The 26,187-nt window shown below is 49.3% G+C and overlaps 1 protein-coding gene across 4 annotated transcripts; it reads right to left on the reverse strand.

The window, feature by feature from the left end:
* Window positions 1-975: 975 nt before the first annotated feature.
* On the reverse strand, window positions 976-25,855 carry STEAP3 (STEAP3 metalloreductase). Of its 4 annotated transcripts, none has more exons than XM_069861481.1 (5): window positions 25,611-25,855; window positions 10,450-10,933; window positions 9,462-9,989; window positions 7,799-7,963; window positions 976-1,338 (listed from the first exon to the last, which is right to left on the reverse strand). In XM_069861481.1, exons 2-5 carry the CDS (start codon window positions 10,930-10,932, stop codon window positions 1,048-1,050), a joined length of 1,467 nt encoding a protein of 488 aa, XP_069717582.1. In that variant the 5' UTR covers window position 10,933; window positions 25,611-25,855; the 3' UTR covers window positions 976-1,047. The 4 variants fall into 4 exon arrangements, with proteins under 4 accessions (XP_069717582.1, XP_069717583.1, XP_069717585.1 ...); XM_069861482.1 differs by lacking the exon at window positions 25,611-25,855 and adding an exon at window positions 22,159-22,200; XM_069861484.1 differs by lacking the exon at window positions 25,611-25,855 and adding an exon at window positions 17,858-17,876.
* Window positions 25,856-26,187: the final 332 nt, after the last annotated feature.

The following is a 26,187-nucleotide window of genomic DNA, read 5'->3' on the forward strand; positions in this document are numbered from 1 at the left end:
ATTCAGGTGACAATGGTTTCTACAAGCTTCACCCTTTTATTTGATGTCAGGCCAGCTGGAAGGCCTTAGTTTTCTCCCTGCAATTTTGTGAAGCAGCAGGTCTTTCTGATAATTATCTTCACGCTATTTCCATCAAATACTGTCTAAAACTTTGGCTTAGGAAAACAGAGAATATACAGCAGCAGCAGTTTTCACCTCAGAAACAGCAGAGCAGACCAGATGTCTGATGTTAAGGACATCCTTCTCTTCAAATGCTTTTATACTGCTGGTAAAGGTGCCTTATTTTTGCAGCTTATAAATGTGAACCAGGCACAACTTGCAGGACCAGAAGTACTGTCTGTATTTGAGAAAACAGGGATAATTGGACTTACTATCAGGTTTGGATGGTGCTAGTAAAATCTGTAGATGGTACGTAACTGAGGGATATGGTTTAGTGTTTGGTAGGAACGGTTGGACTCGGTGATCCGGTGGGTCTCTTCCAACCTGGTTATTCTGTGATTCTGTGATTCTGTAACATGGATATTGCTGTTCTAACTTGTCCACAGAGTTCATTAAGGAGAACAAAACCAGAGGCAATTAATTTTTCTAAACCTCACTGCCTTGGTTGATCCAGACACTCAAGAGGCAGGGTGTCTTTGCTGTCACAAAGCCCAGAAAATCTGTGCAACTTCATATTTAAAAAAACAAAAAAGGGGGGAAAAAAAACCCCACAAAAAAAGAGAGCGGCTGGGGAAGCAAATGAGAAGGACTGGTCGGGGAGCTGCCAGTCAGCACCGCAGGTGACTGGTAGGACTAACAGAGTCCATCGGTTTCCCATGCATATAAGTGCTGTTAGCTCAGCTTTCATGGTCTTTTTAAGGCAACATCAGCATTATAATTTAACTACTACTGTCTAAACTAGTTTCATGGTCATCCATTCTCTAAAGTAACCAACTTTTATTTTTTACCCACAATACAATCATACCAAAACATATGTTTAAGAAAAAGAAACACCTTTATAGAAATGTTAATAGCACTTTGAAATCCTCTGTCACAACTGGGGCTCCTTTAGACATTGCTAGAGGTCTCCCCACTGGAATATTCCCCTGTTGCGCTGGGCAGAACAAACTTCACATATCTCCCCTTCTCCCAGCCCCTCCTGATTCGCAGAAGTCTGTGCTGGATGCAAGGCAGACTGAAGATGATTTTTGCTAGGATGACAGTACATGGGACGAGCAGCGTGAGGGTGTAGGTTGGAGGCAGGTAGAATTTGTACTGGTTCTCATCGAAGGCCCTCGACCAGCCATACGTGAGTGTGTGCAGAGTGCTGATTACCAAGGCGATAAATCCGAGGGTGGACTAAAAGGAAGAGAAACACACATCGGTTAGGAGAGGACCTCGTGCCTGTCTTATTTGTAGTCTGTTCTGTAAGTGTACATAGCACAGAAAAAGCAATCAGTATTCCTGCATTTCTTGGACAGAATAAAACACGACTGGAAACCTTTCCTGGGTAATGTGCCAGACTGCATTTTTCTTTTTCTAATCAGAGGTTAAGTGTGATATTAGAAGCTCAGCAGGAGCTTCCCAGAAGACGCTGCCAAGTCTGCTGAGAGCTGGGCTCTTGCCTCCATGCAAAGCAGCAGCCCCCAGCCCCTGCTGAGCACAGAACCGCAGGCAGCTCGCAAATGCTCCTCCCAAGCCGCAGCTGCCAGCTCTGCTGCCTGCGGGTCCGTGGCTGGCGAGAGGCTGCTGACCCGCGGGGTGAAGCATCAGCATTGTGGCTCTGGACCAGCAGTTGTCTCTGTCAGAAGTCGGTGAAGCTGTAGCTTTGCACAGAGCAAAGATATCTTCAGGTAACAGCTGTCACCTACAGGAAAATGAGATTGCAGAGACAGAAATACTCCGGTCTGAGGTGAGCAACAGCCCTGAGGGCTTTCGTTCTCTGTCCTACAGCTCCGTGTTGGTTTGTGAGCCAGACCATCAAGTGGTGTGACAGACTTAAGTCCTTGATACAGGGAGTCAAGATCCCTTTATCCACCCGGGGAGGCAGCAAGGACCCAGTCCTTGTTCTGCAGACAAGAACTTCCCCATTTTCAGCTGAAATCATGGTTTCCAAGCATTTTGCATGAATATTTCCAACTCCCTCTGAGGCTGCTCTCAAGAGGGGTTTTAAACTGTGGTCCCCTCACCAGTGGCTTCCTGCCTTTCTCAGAGGTGGTAGCTCTACAACTTGCAAGCTCCTGTTGCCTGCTGGCCCTTGGCAGGAGCTGGGCACTCACCGGAGGCATCCCAAATGCAGCCTTTGCTGCTATGATTTCAAAGAAAAGCATTGGTGTAGTGTATTTCTTGGATGCCCTACTTTGAATGCTAGGTCTAGGCCTGTGATAACCAAATTTCAAGATGCCTAGACAAGGGAAACTTTGGTGCTGATGTCCCTAACTTAGGGAAGAAAGCCTTTCCAAGTTAAACTATATGGCTTGGTGTAGCAGATCAGAGATGAGCAAGAAACATGGTCATCCTGAAGTTATGTCCAGGAAGGAGGACACAGCAGGGAAAGCAGGCATGAGGGCAAGAGAGGAGGAAGGTTTCATCATTTTCTCTCGGAAAAATAAATTGAACTGGAAAACTACTCAATTCAAAGCATCCCTTCCTATTTTTCGTTGTTGGGAAACTAAAAACGCAGACAACTTTTTAAAGTGAACCACATTGTTAGCAACAACCTAGTCTCTAACCTTCAGAGCTGATGGTTTAGGCAGCTAAGAGGACTGGGGAGGGGAGGAAAGGAGAGCTCTAAAACGTGCTATCGGGTCCAGGTACTTCACTTTTACAGCAGCTATCAGGCAGTCATGTGGGTGTAACTGAGCCCTGCCAAATTACGGAACTCAGTTATGGAACAGTTGGGCATTACTCAAGGTCATGCCAGGAGTCGGGAGCAGACCTGCGAACTGTCTTCAGTCCTGCGTGCATCCCTGCACGTTCCAGGGATAGCTGTCCTTCTTGCCAGAAGCCACAGCAATTCCTAAGCTGGAGTGGTAACAAGCAGCAAACCTGAAGAGTGTCAAGATTAGTTTCACTTGGAAAATCAAGGAGGAGTTTGCTGGAATATGTCACGACTGCAGTAGAATCTAATAGCCGGACCTGACCGATAGCTCATGCATCGTTTCCCAGGACTGAGCTTTTCTCCAACAGGGAAAAAAATCCCTGGGTGGCAAAAGGTTGGACATACCAGCTTGAGACTCATCGGTAAAGAAGGGCAGGGGAAGGGAGACAGAGTGAAGTTCAAGGGCAGCAGATGCTTTCTGCCCTGGGTGGAAGGCGCTTTCGGAGTCAGCCCAAGAGGGGCTCTAGCAGAGATGTCAGAGCTGGAGATAATTTGTTTGTTCCTCTACAGTTTCTCTTTCAGCCACTGCTGGTACCAGGGGGAGAGCAGGACTGGAAATTAGTAGTTCAAAAGGTGACAAACCATCCCAGGCGCTCAGTGACTCACCTTTGTGTGCAGTGGGACACATGAAACAAAAACGCTAGTTGGCAAAAAACACGGGTAAGTTACTGGTGCCTGGAAAGAGCACTGGCAACTCCTCAGACCACAGCAATGGGCTGAGCTGCTTGTAACACAGACGTCGGGCTGTCTTGTGAGAACCTGGGTGCTGGGGCAGAGCAGGGTGCCTGGGGGAGGCAGGATTCTTAATGCTATTGGCTGGCTGAAGGACCTGTGGTCAGCAAGGTCCCGTGGCTGCACCCACCAGACAAGCTGTCAGCTAGGTAGAGGTTGATCAAACGCGTGAAAACCAAGTTTTGCTGATGGCAGCTTCGCTCGGTATGTATAGCTCAGTATATACTCGCCAGGGGAGGTTTAGATTGAATATTAGAAAAAAAATCTTTACCAAAAGAGTGGTGAAGCATTGGAACAGGCTGCCCATGGGAACGGGGGAGTCGCCATCCCTGAAGGTGTTAAAAAACCATGTAGACATGGCACTTTGGGGTGTGGTTTAGTAGGCACAGTAGTGTTGGGCTGATGATTGGACTGGATGAACTTAGAGGTCTTTTCCAACCTCAATGATTCTATGAGTACAGTACAATGTAGAGCCTGCTGAGCACCCTGTAGGGGGTGATTTGCCAAGATGCTTAGCCCTGATACTGCACTGAGATTTGAAGCTCTGCTCTCATTTATTTTCTCAACGCTGTTTCTTCTTATGGAACTTTTGGGGTTTTTTTCTTTTTTTGTTCTAAATAGTGGCAGGGTTTTTTTTCCCACTGTCACAGCATGGGGAATATGGGGCCACCACCCGTGTAAGGTGGTGTTAAAGCCCTCTGAAAGATGGCTGCATGAAGATGTTGTCTTCCTCATGCAGAGTTTGCATCTATTTTCTGTTCTGTATTAACTCTTATATCTCCCCCGTCACCCTGGTGTCTGTGAGGCTCACTGTAATGTATCAGTGAAGGTGATTCAGTTGCATGTGGCTCATTTACAAATGTCTGGGCAGCATCAAAGCAAACAGCCCCTTCCTGACCCAAATATGTTTCTGACTTCTGCTGCCATCAGTCCCGTGAAGTCATTAGCGCTGTGAAAGCAGCTCTAGCTCGCACTTCATCGACAGGAGGGTTAGAAAAGGTCTGATGACAGATTCTTTGCATCTTGCGATATATGAGCTAAGAAAGAAACCAGGTCAATCCAACCTTCAGATTCCAGGAGGACTTCTCAGGTTGGGAAGGTAAAGGCTATCGTACACATTTTTACTCCTCAGCCAATTAGAGTTGATTTGTAAATCACAGGGGAACGTTCAGAATGTTTCCTGTAAGTTGAATTACATACAAATCATTCCTGTTATCCAGTGTCTCGATCTTGTACATTTTTGGTTAATCAAATCTGGACATACAGGGGAATTGTGTATCCAATTTAACTGTATTTAATTGGAAGTTGTATATGTGCAGAAATTGCTACAAAAATTAACTGTTCTTTTTCCTAAAACCTTAACAACAGTCCAAACTGGATTTTCAGCCCTTCAGGCAACAGATGTGTATCTTCAGAGCGTGGCCGTATCCCATGACACTAATACAGGTACACACATTTCTGCTGCTAAATGTCACATTTGGGAAGCTCCAGGTATAAAGTGGCTCGCGTGCTTGTCCAAAGCCCCAGCCCTCTCTCAAATACGGCTTTTGGTACACTCTCTCTCAAACACAGCCAGGTCAGCTGAGATGGCAACAAATTCCTGCATTTTCTGGGAGACATCTGGCTGGGGTGGCTGCACTCCCCATTTTCCCTATCTTTCATTTTTCCCAGGCACAGGAAGCCCTGATGCCTCTGATGCACTGTAAAAGGGTCAAGTGCTAGATATCTCAATATTTGAGAAAGCAGCCTCATGCTTCACCCCTTGTATTTACATTGTGCCGCTGTGCATTAATTTAGGGAAGATCACATTGCACTACATGAATTTTAACATCTGGAGCCTGGGAGCAGTAGCTGTATCTGCTCTTAATTTCCCCAAGAAAGGCATGACCAACCTATTGAAGAGTAAATAATTTCAGAGAGTCTTCAAAACCAAAATCGGAAGCTAATGCAGCAAGACACCTGTAACCTGCTCTTTTTATATGTTATTTCCACAGCAGGGCACAATAGCAGACGTGCCTCTCATGCACGTGAGCTCTCATGCACATCAGCTGGGAGCTCAAGTCGCACTGTCATGCTTTATCCCACACGGACAGAAATAGGTGTGAGTATCTTTTCCATTAACTAAGCCAGCCAGTTCCCATATGGGGCAGCCAAGAGCTATTTCGGAGCCGACCATCACATATTTATCTGCTTGCAGTGCTGACATACCCTTAGTTCTGATGCGGGAAGGGGTCCCAAAGGGTGGATGCGACAGTCGTGTTACATGCTCTGGCAGAAGGCAGCACTACCTGCCGTGACAACGTATATATTACATGACACAACGCCAGCACCCTCCAGGAGAGCTGCCAGGCTGCCTGGGGAGCCAAAGGGAATGCAGGGGCTATCAAAGCCTCCTTCCAGGCTGCAAGGGATTTTTTCCCATCGTTTGGGATTTCTGGTATGAGGCGCCTAAGCCAGGATCGATCTGTCCAATGTCCCAGCAGCTGCAGCCCTCCCCTAATACATGGTGTCAAGAATTAATATGCTCCTGCTTGTCTGATCTGAAAGAGGGATTTAAAGCCAGGTCTCCCTTCTCCCCGAGGGACAGTCTCTTAGGGTCAAGCTCTCCTGGTGAGGCTCTTCTCCTCAGTGTAAATAATTACTCGCTAGCCCACAGGAGGAGAGGAAGAAGGACGAACTGACTTGCTCACTTGGTGATCGGGGCACTTGTGGGGGAAGTGAGGGAGCAGGCTTCAAACTCCTGCTCTAATGAATATTGAATTATTTATATGCTGCTGAAGAGCTTCAACAGGAGAGACCGGATGATATTCACCTCTGCAACCCTGAACTTGGTCCTCCCCTTTTGAAAGGTTAGAGGTGATGTGCGGGGGAGGTTCTGCAGGGGAGATATGGAGGAACTGGGTTCCACAGGGACTACATGGGTCACTGCAGCAGGACTTGAAGCCTGGTGCACAGTGTGCAGCAGTGATGTAGGAGGCACAAGTAAGAAGGGGTTTTAGGGCTATGGGACACAACAGTGGCACGGTGAGTGGAATCTGGGGAACTGAGCCTCAAACTGAACTCTAATATGCAGGGAATTCTTGAAGGTTCGTTCCTTGCCATCCCCATTAGTTAGCCTTAAGCCTGGCTCCAAGTACATCCCTGATGCGACAGCCCCCAAGTTTGGGGTTTGTAGATGTCCTGCATGGTCAACTCAGGTCACTATGGGAAATTGGCCTCTGGGAGCTTGGACCTCACTGCAAGTGGGAAGAAGGCTCCTAAACCACTGAATGAAAATTACCCCTGCGCTCCTAATTCACCTTTTAGAATCAGGCACGGACTTCTCACTGAAACCACAGCCACGTCTCTGTGCTTCTTGAGCTCTGGCATTTTTATGGACCGGTCTAGGTCATTTCAAAACTGTCTGCTGAACATTTGGGTGCATGCAAGCTCTGCCAAAGCTGACCTTCCACTGCACTCTTCTCCCAGGGGCCTTCCCAACTGTTGTCTTTTCAGAAGCTCACTCTCCCTGAAATGCAAGGACAGATCTGTGTCCCGCAGTGGGTTACCTGCCTGCCCTCCCCAGCCTGCTGCAAACCCCCCACACCATCTCTGACGCGTGTGACCGGCTCCAGGGGGATCTTGCCCATGGAAGGGAACGACCCTGAGCTCTCAGAATGACCCCAACGCTTTCTGCCTTGCATGATTTCAGCAGTTTTTTAGCTGTGAACAGCAGCGCTGCCCATGGATACAGAGGAAAAGACTTTGCATGGGATGTCATGCCGGCAAAGCTCAGGCTGCTTTTTTTTTTCTCAGGATCTCTAACTAATGCTGTTAAATGCAGGTTGGGAAAGAACTTCAGCCAAGACATTAAAGACTCCCTCTTGCAAAGCCTGCCACTAATCCTCACGTGGGGGCCCATGACACATTCCATTTTCCCTTCCCCCACCAAACATCAGCATGAGAGCAGCGCAGCCCCCCCTGGAACACACCACATGCCACTGCTGCTCAGTGTCACCTCCCAGGTGGGGGATCCACAGCTCCAGGGTGCACAGGGAGCTGTGGAGCAGCAGGATTTGCCCCTGACACCGATGCACAGGTTGCAGTGGCCATGGCAGAGCAGGGACAGGCTGGGACAGCACGTGAACCTCTGCCCTCTGTGGTCTTCATGAGGGCCTGACTCCAATGGCAGAATCACTCTCTGGTATTGGGAAATGTCGACTTTACCTGAATGAAACTGAATTCCCTCCAGTTGAGAGAGTTTGCGATGGATGGAAGTGAAGTGATGGCAAGTAACGACAGCAAGCCCAGGGCAATTATTCCAACGGAGATATAAATCTCCATCCTCCAGACTTCCTCCTCTACCCAGATATTCATCTTCTTCTCCACAGCCTGGCATGACAACGAAGGTTTGTTAAAATGGAGGAACAGAGGAACTCAGTTTTATCTGTATTTATTTTGGTTTTGGAAGCAGGTTTTCTGGATGGACTCTGGGTCCTATTCACACTTCCAGCACTATTTGTCTATTTGGGAGGTGTGGAAATGCTCTTCTATCCCACCACCATTTGGCAAAAGCTAGACCTGATTTGCAGCCTGCTGGGAATAACTGTTGAATCCTCTCAGCTCCCACAGCCTGTAACCACAGCAGCAAGCCCCCAAGTCACATTTGGAAAGACAAATACAGATGTTTGAATATGCAGTAGTCTCCTAATAACCTTCATTTTAAGTGCATTTAAGGGGGAAATTGTTCCTGCTAATGGAAGGGAAGATGGGTCTTATGCTGCACGGCAAAGAACAACATTTAGAACTGTCCTCTTTAGTCCATTAAATGGATTTAATTTACTAAACAAAGATGTTGCTAGAAAACAGGAGGCAGAGGGGAAATGAACACAGGATGCTTGCCTGAGATTAATGTATAACTGTGGCACTCGAGAAGGACCAGCTCAAGGCTGGAGCTGAGAAGCTGGGGTGTCATTTGATGGATGCTTTGAAGAGGCACTGCTGCTGAAACCAGCTGTCCCGCTCCCCTCCTCTGTGTTGTGACAAGCACTTGGAAACAAAGCACCTTGGGCAAATACCGCAGTGCAGGAAGCAGACTGGTGGTGGGACAACTTGTTCAGGTCCCCCATTCAGCTGCACCAAGCTTGTGCTATCCCAGGAGGGAGCAGGGTGAGCAGCGAGAAGCCAGGGGCAGGAGAAGGACAGAATCACATTTTCTTATGGCACTGCCAAGTTACAGAGCTGGCTGAATCACCCTAAGGTAGCAATCTCACACTGGATAAACACCACCGAGAGTCTCAGTAAAGCAATAAAGTCTTTTTCCATTTCCTCATTCTCTTAGACTATGACCAATTCTTCACCATCGTTTTTTTAAACTAGAGGCACAATGTGATGAGGACACACCTTCTACACAACATCCCCCCTGGGTTATGACTTGGTCACCTCAGCAGGCACCTACTGTAAACATTATTGTGAGCAAAATCTAGGGAGAAAGGCTGAGGGGAACTCTGCTCCCTCCACTCTTGGATTTTTCCCCTCTTAGCTTTTTTCCTGCCCTAGTCTCAGATGCACCTGGTGCTGGGCAAGGCTGGTTTCAAAGCTTTCTCTGTGCTTCTGGGGAGCAATGGCTTGAGGGAGTTTGATCCTATAGCCCTGGCTGTAAATGCAAGGCCAACACCCTGCTGAGATGGCTGGTTCTCAGCATGGATGGGTGCACACCCGCCACATGGTGTGTGGTCGCTTCATGGAAGAAGTGCTTATACAGACAACAGCTTATTCCTGCTGTCCCACACATGCTTTGGCAAGTGAATCCAAAGGCCAAGATATTAAGCCTGCTACCCAACATCTGGATGTCCGTAGAAGGTTACTACATGAAGAGCACCCACATTACCTGCTTGACAGCCATCTCAATTAACTGGTAGCGGTGGGAGCGGCGCATGGGCAGGCAGAGGCTGTACACGGCATGCAAAGCCGCACAGAAGAAGCTGAGGAGACCAATCTGCTTTCGGTGCTGGAGCCACTGATCGAGCCAATCTGGAAAGCGCTTGTATTTGGTGCCATAGTAGAGCTGCAAGCAGGCTGCCAGCACCCCGGGCAGGTAAACGAGAGACAGCATGACGTAGGACACGCAAGGCAGCGTTGTGTTGACCACCTCAATGGGGATCTTGTACAACTTGTTCTTCTGCTCCCTGATGTAAGGATGGATGACCTGCCGGATCAGGTTGTAAGTGAAGAAGCAAAGAAAGAGTCCCAGAGCCAAAAAGATGGGGATTTTCCAGGCTGGCAAGAGGCGCAGGGGAATGTTCTCAATCTCACGGGCTGACAACATACAGCCCATGTCCACGGGGGTGAATCCCATGACTTGAGCAATTTCTGCTACAGTGCGCTTGGCTTCTTGGTTATTTGAGCAAATCAGAACCTGCAATGAACAGAAAGATACACAAAGGGCAAAGAGAGATCAGGGTGCTGGGAACAAGTGCTTTGGGAGGGATGCTGTGCTAAAGGAAGCCTACATTATTCCACTGAGCATCGTGCTTCCTGCTGGCTTTCTGATGGGGATTACCAGGGCTGCCAAAGCCCTCCCTCCTGGACAGGTTTCCTTTCATGTATGCACCACCAGTTTGTTTTACTGGCTGCGTTTAGATAAACAGACAATTAAATGAAACTTTTCACCTCTAGGCAGAGACTCCAAAGACTACAAAGCATGAAGTAAGTGGAGGTACTGCACTTCTGAGCAAAGAAATGCAGAAGCTGTGGGGTGGTCTCTGGATGCCACAACCAGCACTCAGACCCCTTTTCCTGGAGCCTGTTTGCTGATCCTGCCAGACCTCCGCTGCTGAAACAACTGGGATTTGGCCTTTGTTATAAGAAAACAATACCTGCTTATTCCCATCCCTGGCACCTGACTGCAGCGTCCATGCAGAAACCACGTTAAACCCCTTGACCACAGTGCAGGCTGGGAACAGGGAAGCCAAGTACTCGGCATTGGATTCTTTGTGATGGTTGATCTCAGTGTTGTTACTAACATCCACCAGGATCTTGCCCTCCAGCACATCAGCCAGATCGCAGAGGGTGGAGTAATGTTCCCTGAAAACCGCTACAAAAATGACATCCGTCTTCTTCACTGCGTCAGCCTGGAAGGTGACTTCTGCTGCAGAAGGGAAGAGGCCGGCTTTGCGCTTCGGGTTGCGGCTGCCAACCACCACCTTGAAGCCGGAGCACACCAGGCGGATGGCCAGTGACCGTGCGAAGTCCCCACTCCCTAGCACCCCTACGGTGCGTCCCGCTGCTGGCCTGGTGCTGGAGTCACCCTCTATGCTTCGATGGCCCAGCAAGGGTTTGGCCATGTCGCCTCCGGACATCCTGGAAGGAAAAACAAGGGGAAGTGCAAGTTCATTGTGAAGCTCTTACAGAGACCCAGACCACGTCATGAGGATACAGGCCAGTTAGGCCACTTGAACAGAAGGGCACGTGGATTTGGTCCCAGTAGTCCAGGACCCATCTACCAAAGCCACCAGTAAATGTGCAGTAATGAACAAGCACCATTGGAGAGGGACAAAACACCACACTGAGTCGAAGGGTTTTAGGGAGGTTTCTTGTGTTTGTGGGGTCCAGCATCTGCTGGCTGCATTCATCCATACTTTGCTGCTCTTTATGCTGACCTCTCATGCTACCAGTGCAATCTTAACACAGACTAGGACCAGCAACTCTCAGAGCCCCATGGAGCCAGCAGGCATCCTCTGAAAAGCCCAGGGCCAGGAGTCCCTGGGGATCCCTGAGCCCACATTTGGGAAAGCTAAGAGGTGGCTTCTGATCTTGAGCAGCAGAATCAAGGCAGGGAGTTTAAGCTGAAACTGTTCTAAAAGCGGTAAAAGAAGAGAGTTGCAGCCTTTCCCTCTTCCAATATTTGGGTCTGGTAAGCACTGTTTGCTTCAGCTCTTCAATGAGTAATGAGAACTTACTCGTGACATTTAAAAAAATATATTAAAACATGATGGGATTTGCTCATGAAATATCTTGATGAGCTTTACAAACGTTAATGAATTTTGCCCTGTAACACTCTGCTCTCTGTAACAGATTAGATATTGAGGCCATGGAGAGGTTTTAAGCAGATCAATAAATTCACGGGCAGCACATCAGCCTGCCCTGGAGGGCAGATGAAACCCTGGCAGGGAACTGCCAGCCTGCTCACAGGCTGTGCCACTGTCACTCAAATTTGCCTCCCAGCTTAAGAAATGGTAAATTTGCCCTTAGGGAGTGGCAGATTCCTTAAGGACAGATTTTTAAAAGGTTCAGGATGTGGCCCAGAGAACTTGCACACCAGGATATTTGGCTTTTGTATTGGACACACTGGTAGAGATTATAATAAAGACCATAATTAACAAACTCATGATGTGTTAGGGACCAAGACAACCTGGTTTTGGTGGAGTACAATCTTGCTTTATAGCTAGTCATGTTCTTTCAAAGTGCAGGTGACCACTCTTATCTGGTCCCTGGCACATGCTGTGTTTTTCATAGGCTTTTGGAAACGTCCTTCACCCAAGGTTTTTCTGGGATTGGAGCATTAGTGGTGCAAAGGGGAAGGGCACTTCCGAATGTGGGAAGTTACCAATGGGAAGTTACCAAGGGTAAGAAGAAATAAATTATTTTCATAATGGGAAGAGGTTATCAAGGGATTTCCCTGAGGATCTGTGTTTTTCAACAAGCTCATAAGTAATCTGGGAAAGGGAGTGAATACTGGGAAGATGGAACTTGTGGGTGATGATTGTTTAGCACAGTCAATCTTCATGCAGAAGGATCTCTTCATTCAAAGTGCCTGAGCAACAAAATTCACTACTGAGACACAGCAAGACCTGCCTATGGGCATAGCCACCCCTGACTCCACTTATACTTTAATGAGTTATAAATTTGTTAAAACCACCCAGAAAAAAAGATCTGAAGGCCACAGTACTCTGAAACTACCAGTTCGGTGCTCCCTGGCAGGCACATATCAAACAGCCTGAGTTACTGGGGGAGAATCTCTCTCACAAAGCAACCATCACAAAACTAGAAGAAAAACTAGAAGAAAAACTAGAAGAAAAACTAGAAGAAAAACTAGAAGAGGGCCATAGAGAAAGAGTGAGAGAGATGACAAGGGCCAGCTTGGAAAAGAAATACATAGGTGAAGAGGGACAAGGGAATGCCTGGGATTTCTTAAGGTGAAGAGCAACCTCACAAGTGGAGCTCAGATCAATAGGGATGCTGGAGAGCAATATGGACAGACCAGTCCTCTTCATCCACAACCAGCCATACCGCAAACCCCTAAGGCAAAGTAAAGCAGCTCAGTCTGAGAAGACTATGTTTTATTTCCTGGCCCTTTCCTATCAGAGGCTTTATCAAAAGCTCACTGCTTCACTATTTAGAAACCTTGCTCCACCTAAATTTATTTGTGACCAGAACTATTTGTTCTAGAGCCAATGCTATTGTTCAGCCTAACGAGCTTTCTTTCCTACACCCCCCCCTCCTTTTTCCACCACCTGTATGAACAAAATGTTATCCTGAAATAGAGAGACGCATCTCTGGCTCTCAGCCACGGGGAGACAAATCAACATTCAGGGTGACAAAGCGGTTGCTACCAGCAGACTCATTTTATAATCAATCTAAAGCACCTCAAAAGCTCTCTCCGTGCTCCCACGGGGACAAGAATTTTGCTGCAAGCAAATTTTCTTGTAGTGTGTTTTCTCTGTCCTGTAACTGCCACTGAACACGCGGAGAGATGTCGGCAGTGTTTGGAGATAAACAGCTTTGCTGTCTCCTGTTATTTTGATTAAAAAGGATGATAGCATTAACTGGCCTTTGAAGTCAGCAGGATAGTTAAAACGTAAGAAGCCTCAAAATGTAATTTGTGGATTTTGATGTGATTATTTTAGTTGCACTTCGACTTTTGGGGCTTTGGAGCTGGACACGTCCCTGTTGCACAGCCCTTGGTGGAAGGGCAGCTTGGTCCCCACCACTGTGGGTCGCATTGCCATCACTGCCACACATCAAAATCCTCCTGAGGAAAGAGGAGAAAATCCTACTTTCACCAAGACAGTTTTTTCCACTGCTGTATCTCTGTGGAGCGCGCAGACACTCCTCTCCCACTTCCTCACCTGTCTTATCCTGTTCACACTGCTTGTTTCTGCAACTATGAACAATGTGTTACCTGCTTAAAACTTGCTCTCCAAGAGCTAATTCTTCACGGCAAGGTCAACCCACCCGAAGTCAGTGCAAAGCACCGTGGCAGCAGGCAGAGGAGGCCAAGAGTGGATACCATGGCACTCAGACGTGCTAGCCCTAGACAAACCTCATTTATTGATCTTCCCTATCAAGGAAACTCTACCCCTGCTGAGTTATGGCATGTGCAAGTCAAGGAGATCGGTTTCTTACTGAGGAAGCTACAAGATTATTTAAAGCACAGCCCAGTGGAAGTAAATTAGTTTCAATCCTAACCGGGAAGCAGTTCCCTAATTAGAATATCTAATACAATGTAAAGCTGCCCTTCAGCTAGACTACTAATGACACCCTTATATCACTGCATGGGGATGCTATATCCAGCTCTATCACATTTTTCCTGCATGCAGTTCAACAACTGAAGAAGCAACAAAGCTGGTGAAGAGGCTGGAGAACAAGCCTTACGAGGAGCAGCTGAGGGAGCTGGGGTTGTTTAGCCTGGAGAAGAGGAGGCTGAGGGGAGACCTCATTGCTCTCTACAACTACCTGAAAGGAGGTTGTGGAGAGGAGGGTGCTGGCCCTTCCCCCAAGTGACAGGGGACAGGACAAGTGGGAATGGCCTTAAGCTACACCAGGGGAGGCTCAGACTAGATATCAGACAGAAATTTTTCACAGAATGGGTCATCGGGCACTGGCAGAGGCTGCCCAGGGAGGTGGTTGAGTCCCTGGAGGCGTTTAAAAGACAGGTAGATGAGGTGCTCAGGGACATGGTTTAGTGGCAGATAGGAATGGTTGGAGTCGATGATCCAAGAGGTCTTTTCCTACCTGGTGACTCTATGACTGCATTACAATTACTGCCATTATTTGCAGGACAAGAGCAGTGATGAGCAACAAGCAAGGCAGGGAGCTCTGCTCTGCCAGGCACCCTACCAAAACTGGCCAGAAGGCCCCTCCTGCCCCAAAGAATGGGATCAGACAGACAAAAGCTGGGTGAAATGAAGCAGTCAAATCTGTGTTGCCCAGGCAGAGGGAGGGGGGTTCTCTCACAGAAGAAAAAACATGGATAATTCAACATATTTTGCACCTGAGGCTTGGCAGAGGCTGTTAGCTTAGGCTGTGTGCCAGGCAAACAAGTTTTTTCTGCTTCTCCATCCACACTGAGCAGCCTCACTCAGGTTATGCAGCAGGACAGACGTTCTGGATGGAGCCAGGCTGCAGGAGCCTGCTCAGGTGTCTCTGAGCTCACAGCAGAGTCAATCTGCCAAGCAATCATCCCCCACCCCTAACGGGGAACCAGCTCAGCCGTTATCCTCCGTTATCCTCATTCGACAGACATGGGGGACCGAGATACTAATGATAACATGCCTCGAGCAAGTTTGCCTGGGAAGATCCTGATATCCTTGACCAAGTCTTTAACTACAAGACCACCTTTCTGGGCCCCTTTCATTACCTCTGATGCAGGAGGATAGCCTAGCTAGTTCCCGTAACTCTGTTTGCGTTTGAGTTGCAAACCCTGAGGAAGGATGAACCTGTGGCAGCAAAGCACGGGCTTCAGTTCTGGCCAAAAAAATCAAGACCCGTTTCACTACCTTGGTATTCAGATTTATCAGATAAAAGACAACTTAGTTTTACAAGAATTCTAATAATAAAAAAATGCCTTAAACCTATCATTGAGTCAAACTGTGATGAAAAATAGGGCAGCAATCTCATACGGAGCTTGAAGAATTGGTCTTGTCCAGTGCAAGGAAACTGGTTTCTGTTTGCACAAAGGCTCAGCCTCATGTACGGAGTCTGAGCCAGCAGTACCTCGGCTAAAACAACCACTATTGTATCTTCCCCTGAGGTCAGGTTTTGTTTAGACAGACCACAACTGAGTCTCGAGTAGCTGCGGATTCAAACCATTGCAAGTCATCACACAGCCTGTGCTTCAGCTTCTGCACCGGGGGTTACTTGAGATAAAGCACATGATTATTATCTACATCCCCTAATGAGCACGTAGGTTGAAAGACCAGCAAGCCTCAAGAGATATCAAATGATGTAGCAGAGCCCTTGGTCAAGTCACTGCAGAGGAATGTCCTGCTTTCTGCACCAGGACGGTTCCTTTGGGCTCTGCCAGCTGCAGCTGGTGCCCCACGAAGCATGGTCCTATATCTGCTTGATCTCTGCCCCCAGGGGACTTTCAGTCTGCATGGAGCGACCTTTGAACCACGAAGCTGAAGCCCTACAGCTTCTTTTTTGCAGAGCCCTCTGCTCAGTGCCATGCCAGCTAGTTTCTCCTGCTGCGTTAACCCTCAAGAAGCTCCATCTGGAGAGGAGCATTCAACACCTTAAGTCTCCATTCAGCTCTTGCTCTGAGCTGAAATACTATTTTTTTTTTCTACAGGGAAAATATTTATTTTCCAGGGAAAATAAAACATTGAAATATTTTTCCTCACACCTAGAGCGTCCCTCTGAGAAGCACAGCAAGTACCAGTACCTGCTAGGACTGAACAGATTTAAGTAAGAAAAAGGCTTATCCAAAGCTACTTTAATTCCAGCTCTAGTGCATATTTCAGGAGACCTTTCAGCCCTGCCCAGGCTGACTGGAAATAAACCTTCTGCCCTGCAGGCAAGGGAAGGAGCAAGGGGAAACCAATCTTGCTGCCTCTTTCCATTGTTCTCCTTCCAAAGCAGAGTTAACTCCCAACAGCACAAACCAGGAACTGGCAAAAGGAATAAAACACCCATTGGTATTACTTCAGCCAGAAAAGCCACGTTGCAGACCTACCTGGGATGCCAGCCAGGCTGTGAGAATGAGGAAATGCCAGGAGCCCTGCATGTCCCCCTGCTGCAGCTCTCCATCGCACTGCACTTTGCATTCACAGTTCCCCATCCCTTGCCCTCTCCTAGGGCAGGTGTTTATCTGATTATCTCATTTGTAAGGTGTTTCTCTGTTCAAAGCACTTCCATAAGCTCCTGCAAGAGCCCAGCTTTCCCCTCTTTATCTCTCAATCCAATTAACCTCACCTCTTCCTCTCTTACCCCCAAAGCCAAATGACTTGCCCTCTCCTCTGAAGACTCATGCTGCATTTGGAGAATGGGGTTCACATCTCCCTTCAGTTTTTCCTGCACAAGTGAAACCCAACTCTTTCTCCAAAGCTGATATTTGCCCAACGTCTGACAATTCAGCCTCTCTTCCTTGCTCTCATTTTTCTTGGAGGACGCCCAGAACTGCATTTTCCAACCAAGACCCTAAAAACCACTGGCTGGATCAGAGACACTACTTCCCCCAATGTACCACTTCTCTTTCTTCATCCTAGCAGGCTGTTTACTTTTGCACAACTGCTGACTGTTGACTCATGGGCCACGGTGCCCATCACTCCATCCTCTGGCTCCACACAGCCACTGCCTGACTGGTTGCTCACCCACCCCGTGTCCACAGGGTCAATGAGTCCTAACACGTGACTTGTTTTTTTTTAGACCATCTCTCCAATTTGTCACAATCTTTAATTCCTAGTCTCTCCTCGTCTAAAACATTTCCAGTCCCTCCTAGCTCAGTGTCACCTACAAATTCAGTACATGCCTCCCAACACCATCACCCACTAATGAAAACATGGGGTGACAGGCCCTGACCCTCCCCACTCCCATACAAACTCCAGTTTAAACATTAATAACTATTGAGGATGTTGTTTTTGGAAGCCAGCAGTGAAGCCAATGGCCTGTCCCTGACCACAGGATGTTCACCATGAACAAAACTCAAAAACATCTTTCAAAACAGGGGAAAGGAAGGAGAAAGGGCTACCAGAACCTCCCACGGGAGCAAAGTAGTCTCTTTCCCACACAGGTCAGACATTTTGGCTACAGTTTTCCTATAGAAATACATCTGCCCGTGGTCACTCTGCAGGGACAATTTCCCTTCCCAAGGTTAAATGGGAACATCACTGCTAAGCAGAAAAATCACCCACCTACAATATGGAACTGGAAAACAAACTTGCTCTTTTAATCAAATCGATGTACTTTTAAGCACAGTTACCAACAGGTTCTGCTACAAGTAGCCCCAAACTCTCCTCTCCTAAATTTTGTCTCCAAAGGTAAAGGGTCTCCCTTTGCAGTTACCATTTCTCTGCAGTGAAGTCCTTGTCTGAAGAGCCTCCTTCTGTTAAAAGATCTTACTGCCTATGCCTGCTGTGTTGACAGAATAATGAGAGGCCTAGGAAGAACCTGCCCGGAAATGAAATGTCATAAAATAGTATTCTGAAAGTCTGGGAAACCCAGAGGCTTCATTTTAAGAGTGTGGAGAGCGCAGTCCTGAAGCAAGACAGAGTTTTGGTTGTGCTGTGCTGATGCTGACATGGCACACATGACTATCTGGCTGGTGTGGCTATAAATAAGGTTATTTTCCCTGCTTGTCATCTCACAGTTCTTAAGTGGCATAAAGGGATGTTTTACCAGAACTTCGGGTGCTGTGCTATAGTCCTTCGTGGTTTCTCTTGCCTTGTTTTTTGGGTCTTAATTGGCTTTCTGCTCTCACTAAGTTAACAACTATCTCACTACCTCATCCATTTCTGAGCCTTCCCTTCCCAAAGCGCAGGGAGAGCACAGAAGCAGCCAAAAGCCTGGACAGGGAAAGCTTCTCGGGAAAGCTACTAACACCCTGTAGCCAGACACAATGGGAGAAGGTGCTCTTGCCTGAACCAAACTGGGGAAGATCTCTCCTGCTCCTGTCCACGCAGCATGTGATAGATGAGGCATGAGCTTAAGGGCTTTGGATATGGTGAAAACTAACTTCAGTACTCACAGCAGGGAGCTAGCAGGCTCTTTATTTCTTTCCAGGAAAGATGCACAGGAATCATGCTGTGTGTGCATGAAAATATTTGGATTGGCTACTCCCACGGTGCAGCGCTTGTTAGAAGGGTCTCCAAGATCAACACTTTCTGACTTCGCCTCTCACGGTGACTCAGAGGATACACAAGACCACGAAGGGGGAGAAGATAGCCTGGAAGGCAGGTTGGGGTGGGGGGATGACACAACTGATGGCATGGGGTCAGCTCAGGTCCTGCTGATCTCTTGCTTTTCTCCCTCAAAGCACAGGCACTGCACACAGTGCACAGAAGTACCTCTGAGCCAGGCGTGGAAACATACACACAGCCATGAAAACAGGGTTTGCTGCCCAGGAAAGGCAACGAGGCCGGTGCAGGGCCACATTCTGCCTCGTCTGCCTTTCCCAGCAGCTCCTGGGAAGCTACCGGGAAACATGGGGCAAATGCAATTGCTGACCAGGTAGTTCTGGTCAGGGACCCAGGTGGGTGGGAGAGAGATGCTCTCCACCGAAGGTCAACTCACTGTCCTGAGATGCTGGACCCCACAGCACTCTGCTTTCCCCTTCCTGCCCTTGCCTGCTTGCCTGTGTTTGGCAGAAATGTGTCTTTGGTCCAACACCTCAGGGAGCAGAGCCAGCTGTCTTTGCTCAGGGAGCACAGGGGTCTCACTAGTCAGCCCAGGGAGGCGAATTCACCTGGTCCCTTCTGCTGAGGGACACCAAGCTGCTAACATCTTGCTGTGTGTGCACCATTCTGGCTGTCTATTTTACATTTCTCTTTACTCCTTCAAGCAGGTGATGAGACCGACAGGAAAGGAGGAAGAAAAGGGCATGTTACTGACCCGAGAGCTGGAGGAAAAGCAAGAGAAGGCAGCAGATGGCTTCACTGGAACAGACCATAGAAGGATGATGACTACAGTGATCACGCTGCCTTGTGAATATAGCACTTGTTTTGCCTGAGCATGCTGTATTCCTGAGGGCATGTTCAAGGCATGCCACGGACACGCTTGCTCCGCTGAGTGGCTGTCATGGGCAGGAGACGTGTCTGGGAAGAACACCTCAGTATAAAGCAGCAGCAGAGGAGGGAAGTGTGGTGCACGTGCGGGTGTGCAGAGCACGCCTTCCCCCAAGAACTCCAATGGCTTAGAGAGACCCATGTGTGCTGGATGAGTACTAACCCCATGTATTTCACCACCGCTCAGGAGAGCCGTCCTGTGCCAAGCTACGCTGGCTGCTGCAGAGGGAACTGATGCTACCTGCCTGGTTGGTTCTGTCCATCTGGGAGCCTTCTTTGATAGTCTTTAATGTGTTTCTTAAAGCGCTGCCTCCTGCACCCACCGCTGGTAAACACATCCTCGTGGTGAGAAGTTAATTTATTCTGAGTAACTGACGTGTATTTGTATCTATTAGTGTTTGCACATGACCAGTAGCTGGTATCAGTGTTGTTCTGCGGTGGACATGTTATCTACAGACCCTGATTCTTGAAGCCTGTGGTCCATGGGGAGCTCTTAGCACACTTCCCAAAGATTACAGTAATGTATTGATACAAACGGAATGGAAATGCATATGCAAGTGGTTCCAAAATCAAGATTTTAGAAAGACTCACTTAAAATCTAAGAACCTGGAAAAAGGATGGGGGGAATTTCTGTCTCGGTTCCCTAAATCCTGGGCAAAATTTTCAACATGCTCAAGTGATTTAGGCCCCAAAGTACCCATGGGCTTTCAGAAATGGGATGTGAGCTCCCACATCATGCTTTCAAAATGTTGTACCCTTTCAGTTAAGCCACTTTTCACTTATATGAATATGGGAAGCTGCTTAATCCACTGGAGGGCTGTAGAGAAAACTACCTTATGAAGAAGCAGTAACTTAAAATTGGAGCATAATCAGCATTTGCCTCCATTGTGGGTTTAACAAAAAGCTAATTCCAATGAGTAATGGTAAACTTAGAGATAACAAATCAGTGGGTTTAACTCCTGGTATGTGACATCTCTTACCACAGCTGCCAGTGAATTCCCCACCTCTTGAGAGAGTTGGCGTGGCTGGCCTAGTTCTTCCAGCACCGGAAAAAAATGTGTTTCCCTTGAATCTAAACCTGCTTCTGTTTATGGGTGTGATGTTACAAGGTTACAGTCGAAGCATAACTCCTAACAATAAAAATCAAAACAAACAAAACCAAAAAGCTAAGGAAAACAAAAAAAATCATTAGGCTTTCAAAAAGCCCTTTTTCCTGGGGTCTGGTGTGTTTTTTTCTAAACAAAAGGTTGTTGAGTCATCAACATTTTCTTCATAACAATTATGGAGGAAATCAAATATGTGCAGCGACTACAGGATCTCCTATTACCGTACATTTGTTTTATAGCAAATGCGATTTTAAAAGAGGAGAAAAGTTGATATAATATTTAAATCTCGTTACTCCTCCATCTCCTGAGCCCACAGGAATATTGATACTGTAGTCTATGGCGTTTCTCTCCCTCTGTCTCTCAGTTTTGGTTTCTTGCCACAGGTGGCATTTTTCCATGTAATTGGTTTTATTTAGACTATACCGAGGGAAATGATCTGGGCTCCTCAGGACCCGTCTGTCCCCTGCTCAGCAGTCCCAATCTCCCTGTTGTTCAGCAAAGGGGATGTTTTGGCTTCAGGCAGATGTTACACCCTGTCCAGGGTCACAGGACGGGGACCATCCCGCCCCAGGTCACATCACCTGTGGGACAGTCCTGCTACAAAGTCATCTCTCCGACTCCTTCACAGCTTTCACCCTTTATTACTGCGATACGGGTCAAGTGCTTAAGTCCCCCCCATAGAGCATCCAACCCTTGTCCCTTGTATAAGCTCCTGCATCAGCACAGAAACCACACGGTCGCTTCCCACTCGCCTCCAGGGGATCGTGGGCCAAGATTTCTCCCAAGTTTTTGCATCTCTCGTTGCTGATTTCTCCCTGGCTGGAAAAAAGCCGCTCACCTCGAAGTATTTGTAGAGCAGAGAATGAAAAAGTGAAACCAAAGCGCAAAGCACTCTCTGAGGGACGGTGGGACCCGTGCACCCACCTGCACCTCAGCACCCTCAAGGACCAAATCCCGAGCGCGCAGGGGGAAGCAGAGCCCGCCGTGCTCGGGGCGCGTCTGGGAGCAGCCGGACCCGCCTGGTGCCAGGGAGTTTTCCGCACCTGCAGAGGTGTGTGAGGTGCCCTGCACCCCAGGGACAGACCCACCTGGGACACCCTGGGCCCCTCGGAAATCCCTGCTTGGGCCCTAAACCCGACCGCAGGCTCTGCTGAGCCGAGCCAAACCCAGCCGAGCTGAGCCTGGACGAGGCGAACTGAGCCGAGCCGTGCCAAGCCGAACCGAACCGAGACAAGACAATCTGAACCGAGCCGAGCCATGCAGAGCCGAGCCGAGCCAGGCTGAACCGAGCCGAGCCGAGCCGAGCCAAGCCGAGCCATGACGAACTGAGCCAAACCGTGACTAACCGTGCTGACCCGAGCCCCGCTGACCTGAGCCCAGGCGCCCCCGCCGGCGCAGCCCCGGCGCCGCGGGTTCGAGCCCCGGCGCCGCGGGTTCGAGCCCCGGCGCCGCCGCCCCCGTGCCCCGCGGTGCTCACCTCTGCGCGGCGGCGGCGGGAGGCGAGCGGAGCCGCGCGGGGCGGTGAGCGGCCGGTGATGTCAGAGCTCCGCCCTCCTGCCCGTGTGCCCGCAGCGCTCCGCTGGGCACCGTGCGGCCCGCCCGGCTCGGCACGGCCTGTCCTAGCTCGGCATGGCCCGTCACAGCCTGGCCCGGCCGGCTCTGCTCAGCCAGGCTCGCCGCGTGGCGGTGGTCGCGGCGCAGTGAGCCCGCCAGCCCTGGCCCTGTCATCCCCGCGCCTGGCTGCACCTGCCCGGGGCCACACCGAGGGCAAAGACACTCGGACAGGGGGGCAGCACAGAATCACTAGGTTGGAAGAGACCCACCGGATCATCGAGTCCAACCATTCCTATCAAACACTAAACCATGCCCCTCAGCACCTCGTCCACCCGTGCCTTAAACTCCTCCAGGGAAGGTGACTCAACCCCCTCCCTGGGCAGCCTCTGCCAGTGCCCAATGACCCTTTCTGTGAAAAATTTTTTTCCTGATGTTCAGTCTGAACCTCCCCTGGCGGAGCTTGAGGCCATTCCCTCTCGTCCTGTCCCCTGTCACTTGAGAGAAGAGGCCAGCTCCCTCCTCTCCACAACCTCCTTTCAGGTAGTTGTAGAGAGCAATGAGGTCACCCCTCAGCCTCCTCTTCTCCAGGCTAAACACCCCCAGCTCTCTCAGCCGCTCCTCATAAGGCCTGTTCTCCAGCCCCCTCACCAGCTTTGTTGCTCTTCTCTGGACTCGCTCCAGAGCCTCAACATCCTCCTTGTGGTGAGGGGCTGCAGCGAATGCACTATCTTTTACAGACAGGAGTCCGCAGCAGACCCTAATTCTCTATTTATAAGTTAATTTCAGAGCCAGCCAATGTTTCATTTTAATAGGAGGGTGCGGCTTGGTGCGCCTCTCTCCACGCTATCAGGGGCCGTGCACTTGCTCTTAAAAGCTGTGCCGCGGGGTGTGGAGCAGATAATGGTTCTTAGCCACACACCGGGAAGGGGTTGTCGTGCTGCCACCACCCCTAGTACAGCCACAGGGCCCCGCTCCGATAGTCCAGCACTAGTGTGCTCTCAGGCTGCCGAGAGCTGGCACTAAAAGTAGTGTCTTTGGGCACAAACTCTAGGTCAAACCCGCAAGGATTTGAAAAAAATATCCCTCTGGAGCTTTGGTTCACTCACTCAGCAGAGAAGAGCCTGGAGGAGAGGGACCCGGAGGGATTGTCTCCTCCATCCCCAAACCGTGGAGATGATGGTGCAATCCGTTTTTGAAGCCTGCGTGGAGGGATGTGCAGCCCCTCTGAACTGAGCCTGACACACTTTGCTGCCTCTGCAGTCAGGAGGGTTTTCCTAATCTCCTGATCTTTGCTGCCTGTTGTCCTCTCTGTGTCTGCCTTGCACGCGGGATGTGTGTTCTTGGGATGGAAAAAGCCCCGCGTCTTTCCCCTCTCCCAGGCCATGGTTATAACCATCTCAGCTCATTCTCACAGCTGTTCTCTGCGGATGCCCCTGCCACCAGCCTCTGTGCTGCTTGCAGATGGGGTAGCTGCCAGCCGGGACCATCGCTGATGTGGGGGCGCCCACTGCCTCTCGCCTCCGTGAAATGAGATACAGAACCTCATAGATATGGTGAGGCTGCAGCAAAGACATGGCATTGCTGGGCAAAGTTTGCACTGGTGGCTCCTTGCACTGGGACCTTGGATAAGAGAAAGCTGCAGAAGCTGGGAGCGTTCAAGCTGCAAACTTTGAGATGCTGTGAGTTCCCTGGGTGTTGAGGAATACTGGAGATGTGTGAGAAAACCTGTTGGTGTGGTTAGGAGAAGGAAGGTCGTTGGGATATCTGTCAAATTCATCGTGCCTGCATGAATTCCATCTGCGAATGAAAGCAGCTGAGAGACCTAGATTACTCCTTGCTCCCTTCTTCCCTGGTGTGGTCCCTGCCTCCTCATGTGGTACTTAATTTATACACCACAATCAGCCCTTTGTGGAGACTGAAGGAAAGAAATTGTTGAACTCTCCTGTGTTTTCTGTGTCTTGTTACCTGCACTCCTGTGTTCCATAAAGGACAATTTTTGCCTTTTAGTTTATTTATAAAACCTGGATTTATTGCCTTGTTCGCCTTGGTCATTGCAAGTCATTTTGCCTCATCCCTCTTTGATCTTTCAGGTCTCTGTAGAGCTGTGGTTGCACCTCTGTACCTTTCCTTTGGATGGGACAAGGCTGTCATTATGGTTTTGCCATCATTTCCTTGGGTAATGACCAGTCTTCTAGGATTCTTTTCACCCAAAGCACTGAAATCTGCTTTTTTTTTTTTGAGATTTTGCTTCCTTTTCATAGGGAGCAAACATTGGAGTTTTTTTCCCCCATAATTTTCACCAAAATATCCTACACTTTCCCCACATTTCTGTGCCAAACAAGCACCTTCAAATGAACTCATTTTATTCTTGCCTCCCTTTTCTCAAACCCGTGGCCAGCACTGTCCAGGCCACCCGTTTGCTGGGTTGTTTAAGTCCTGCAGCTCTATTTTTCCAGCTGACATGTCAGTAAGTAGCTAAAGCCTCCTCAGCTCCCAGTCCTTGACTGGCTTTCTTAATTGCTCAATAAACCCCTTGGAAATCACCTTTCTGCTGAGGTGGCCTGAGGTGGGCTTGCACGGTGGCATCATTTATCTTCTACCCAGAGATACTCAGTGTGCCAGGCTTGTGCTGAACTTGGCTGTTCTGTCCGTGTATTTGTCTGGTTTTTTTCCCCCATTTCTCCTTGCTGATCGAGAGTTTTCCCTGTGTCAGCTGGACCCTTCTTGTCCCAGCAGTCATCTTTCCTGGCCTATTACTTGGTGGTCAGAACCGCAGCTCTCCAACAGCACCATCTGTGTCCCCGTGCCCAGCTGGCCGTGCCCCTGCCGTCCCCTTGGCTGCGGTGCCACCTGCACTGCCTCCTCCCCATCCTTCCCCCTGCAGGGATGGGCAGCCTCTTCGGATCTGCTCAGAGCCAGAGCTGGCAGGCTCCGCTAGTGCCCGTGTGCCAGCGCAGCACGGAACGGGCGAGCAGATGAACCTTGGCAGCTCCTGACTTGCCAGGCCAGGGAGCCATGGGGGGCCTCCTCCTCCCACACTGGATCTCGGGGCTCTTGCTGGGATGCTCGAGCCATTTGAGATGGCCACACAGAGGGGTGCACCGGCTTGCCTTCAGTCCCACACCTAATCGATAAGGTGGGTAGCTGTCCCCTGTCCCAGGGCATGCCTGGGTATCACTGTACGCAGATATCAAGGTGGTGGTCTCTGTGCCCCCTTGTGCTCTTCCCCCTTGCTGGCTCCCTTGGGTGTATCACGGGGGTGTTGGTGCCAAAAGCAGAGCTTGGGGACACCATCTCACCCTGCCACCCGCAATGCCATGGCAAGGGAATGGCTCCGCTTTCCACTGAAATCCAGGGGTAATAAATGACACTCACCGTTTGCAAACCAAACCTAATGTGGCAGAGCAGTCGGTAAATGTAAGTCCTCCTTGGGCCTTTCCAGAGCTGTGGTTTGGGCTGGAAGCTGCTTTCTTGTGGCTCAGTGGTACCTTTCGGATTGAGAAATTGGGTTGTAATTACAAAAGGAGCGTTAAGCGGGTTTCCCGGCACAGAGCTTCATCTGGGCACATGGTCTGGCAGTCCTGAAACTGCCGGGACCAGATAGGAGCCGAGAAACTAGAAAGGTGCCTGTACAATGCAGGCGAGGTGGAATTGATAACATGTGGTTAATTATTGCCAGTGAGCCAAGGCCAGAAATGAATTTTTTGAAGTTGTGAAATAGAGAACACGTGCAGGGGGAATAAACTGGAGGCTGCCAAGGTGGGCACAGGGCGAGCTGTAATGGCTCTATGAAGCTGTGGATGTTGACGGATGCTCTGAAGCCAGCATCTTTTTTGGTGAAGAAGTTGTCCCTTGACTCTGTTTGGGTTATCTCGAAGTACAAGGGGTGATGCTGAGTCCTGACAGTGCTGGGGGCAGACCTGTCTGTATCCTCATGGAGCTGCAAGAAGGG

The sequence above is a fragment of the Phaenicophaeus curvirostris genome, chromosome 7, assembly GCF_032191515.1.
Source record: "Phaenicophaeus curvirostris isolate KB17595 chromosome 7, BPBGC_Pcur_1.0, whole genome shotgun sequence".
NCBI lineage: Eukaryota > Metazoa > Chordata > Aves > Cuculiformes > Cuculidae > Phaenicophaeus > Phaenicophaeus curvirostris.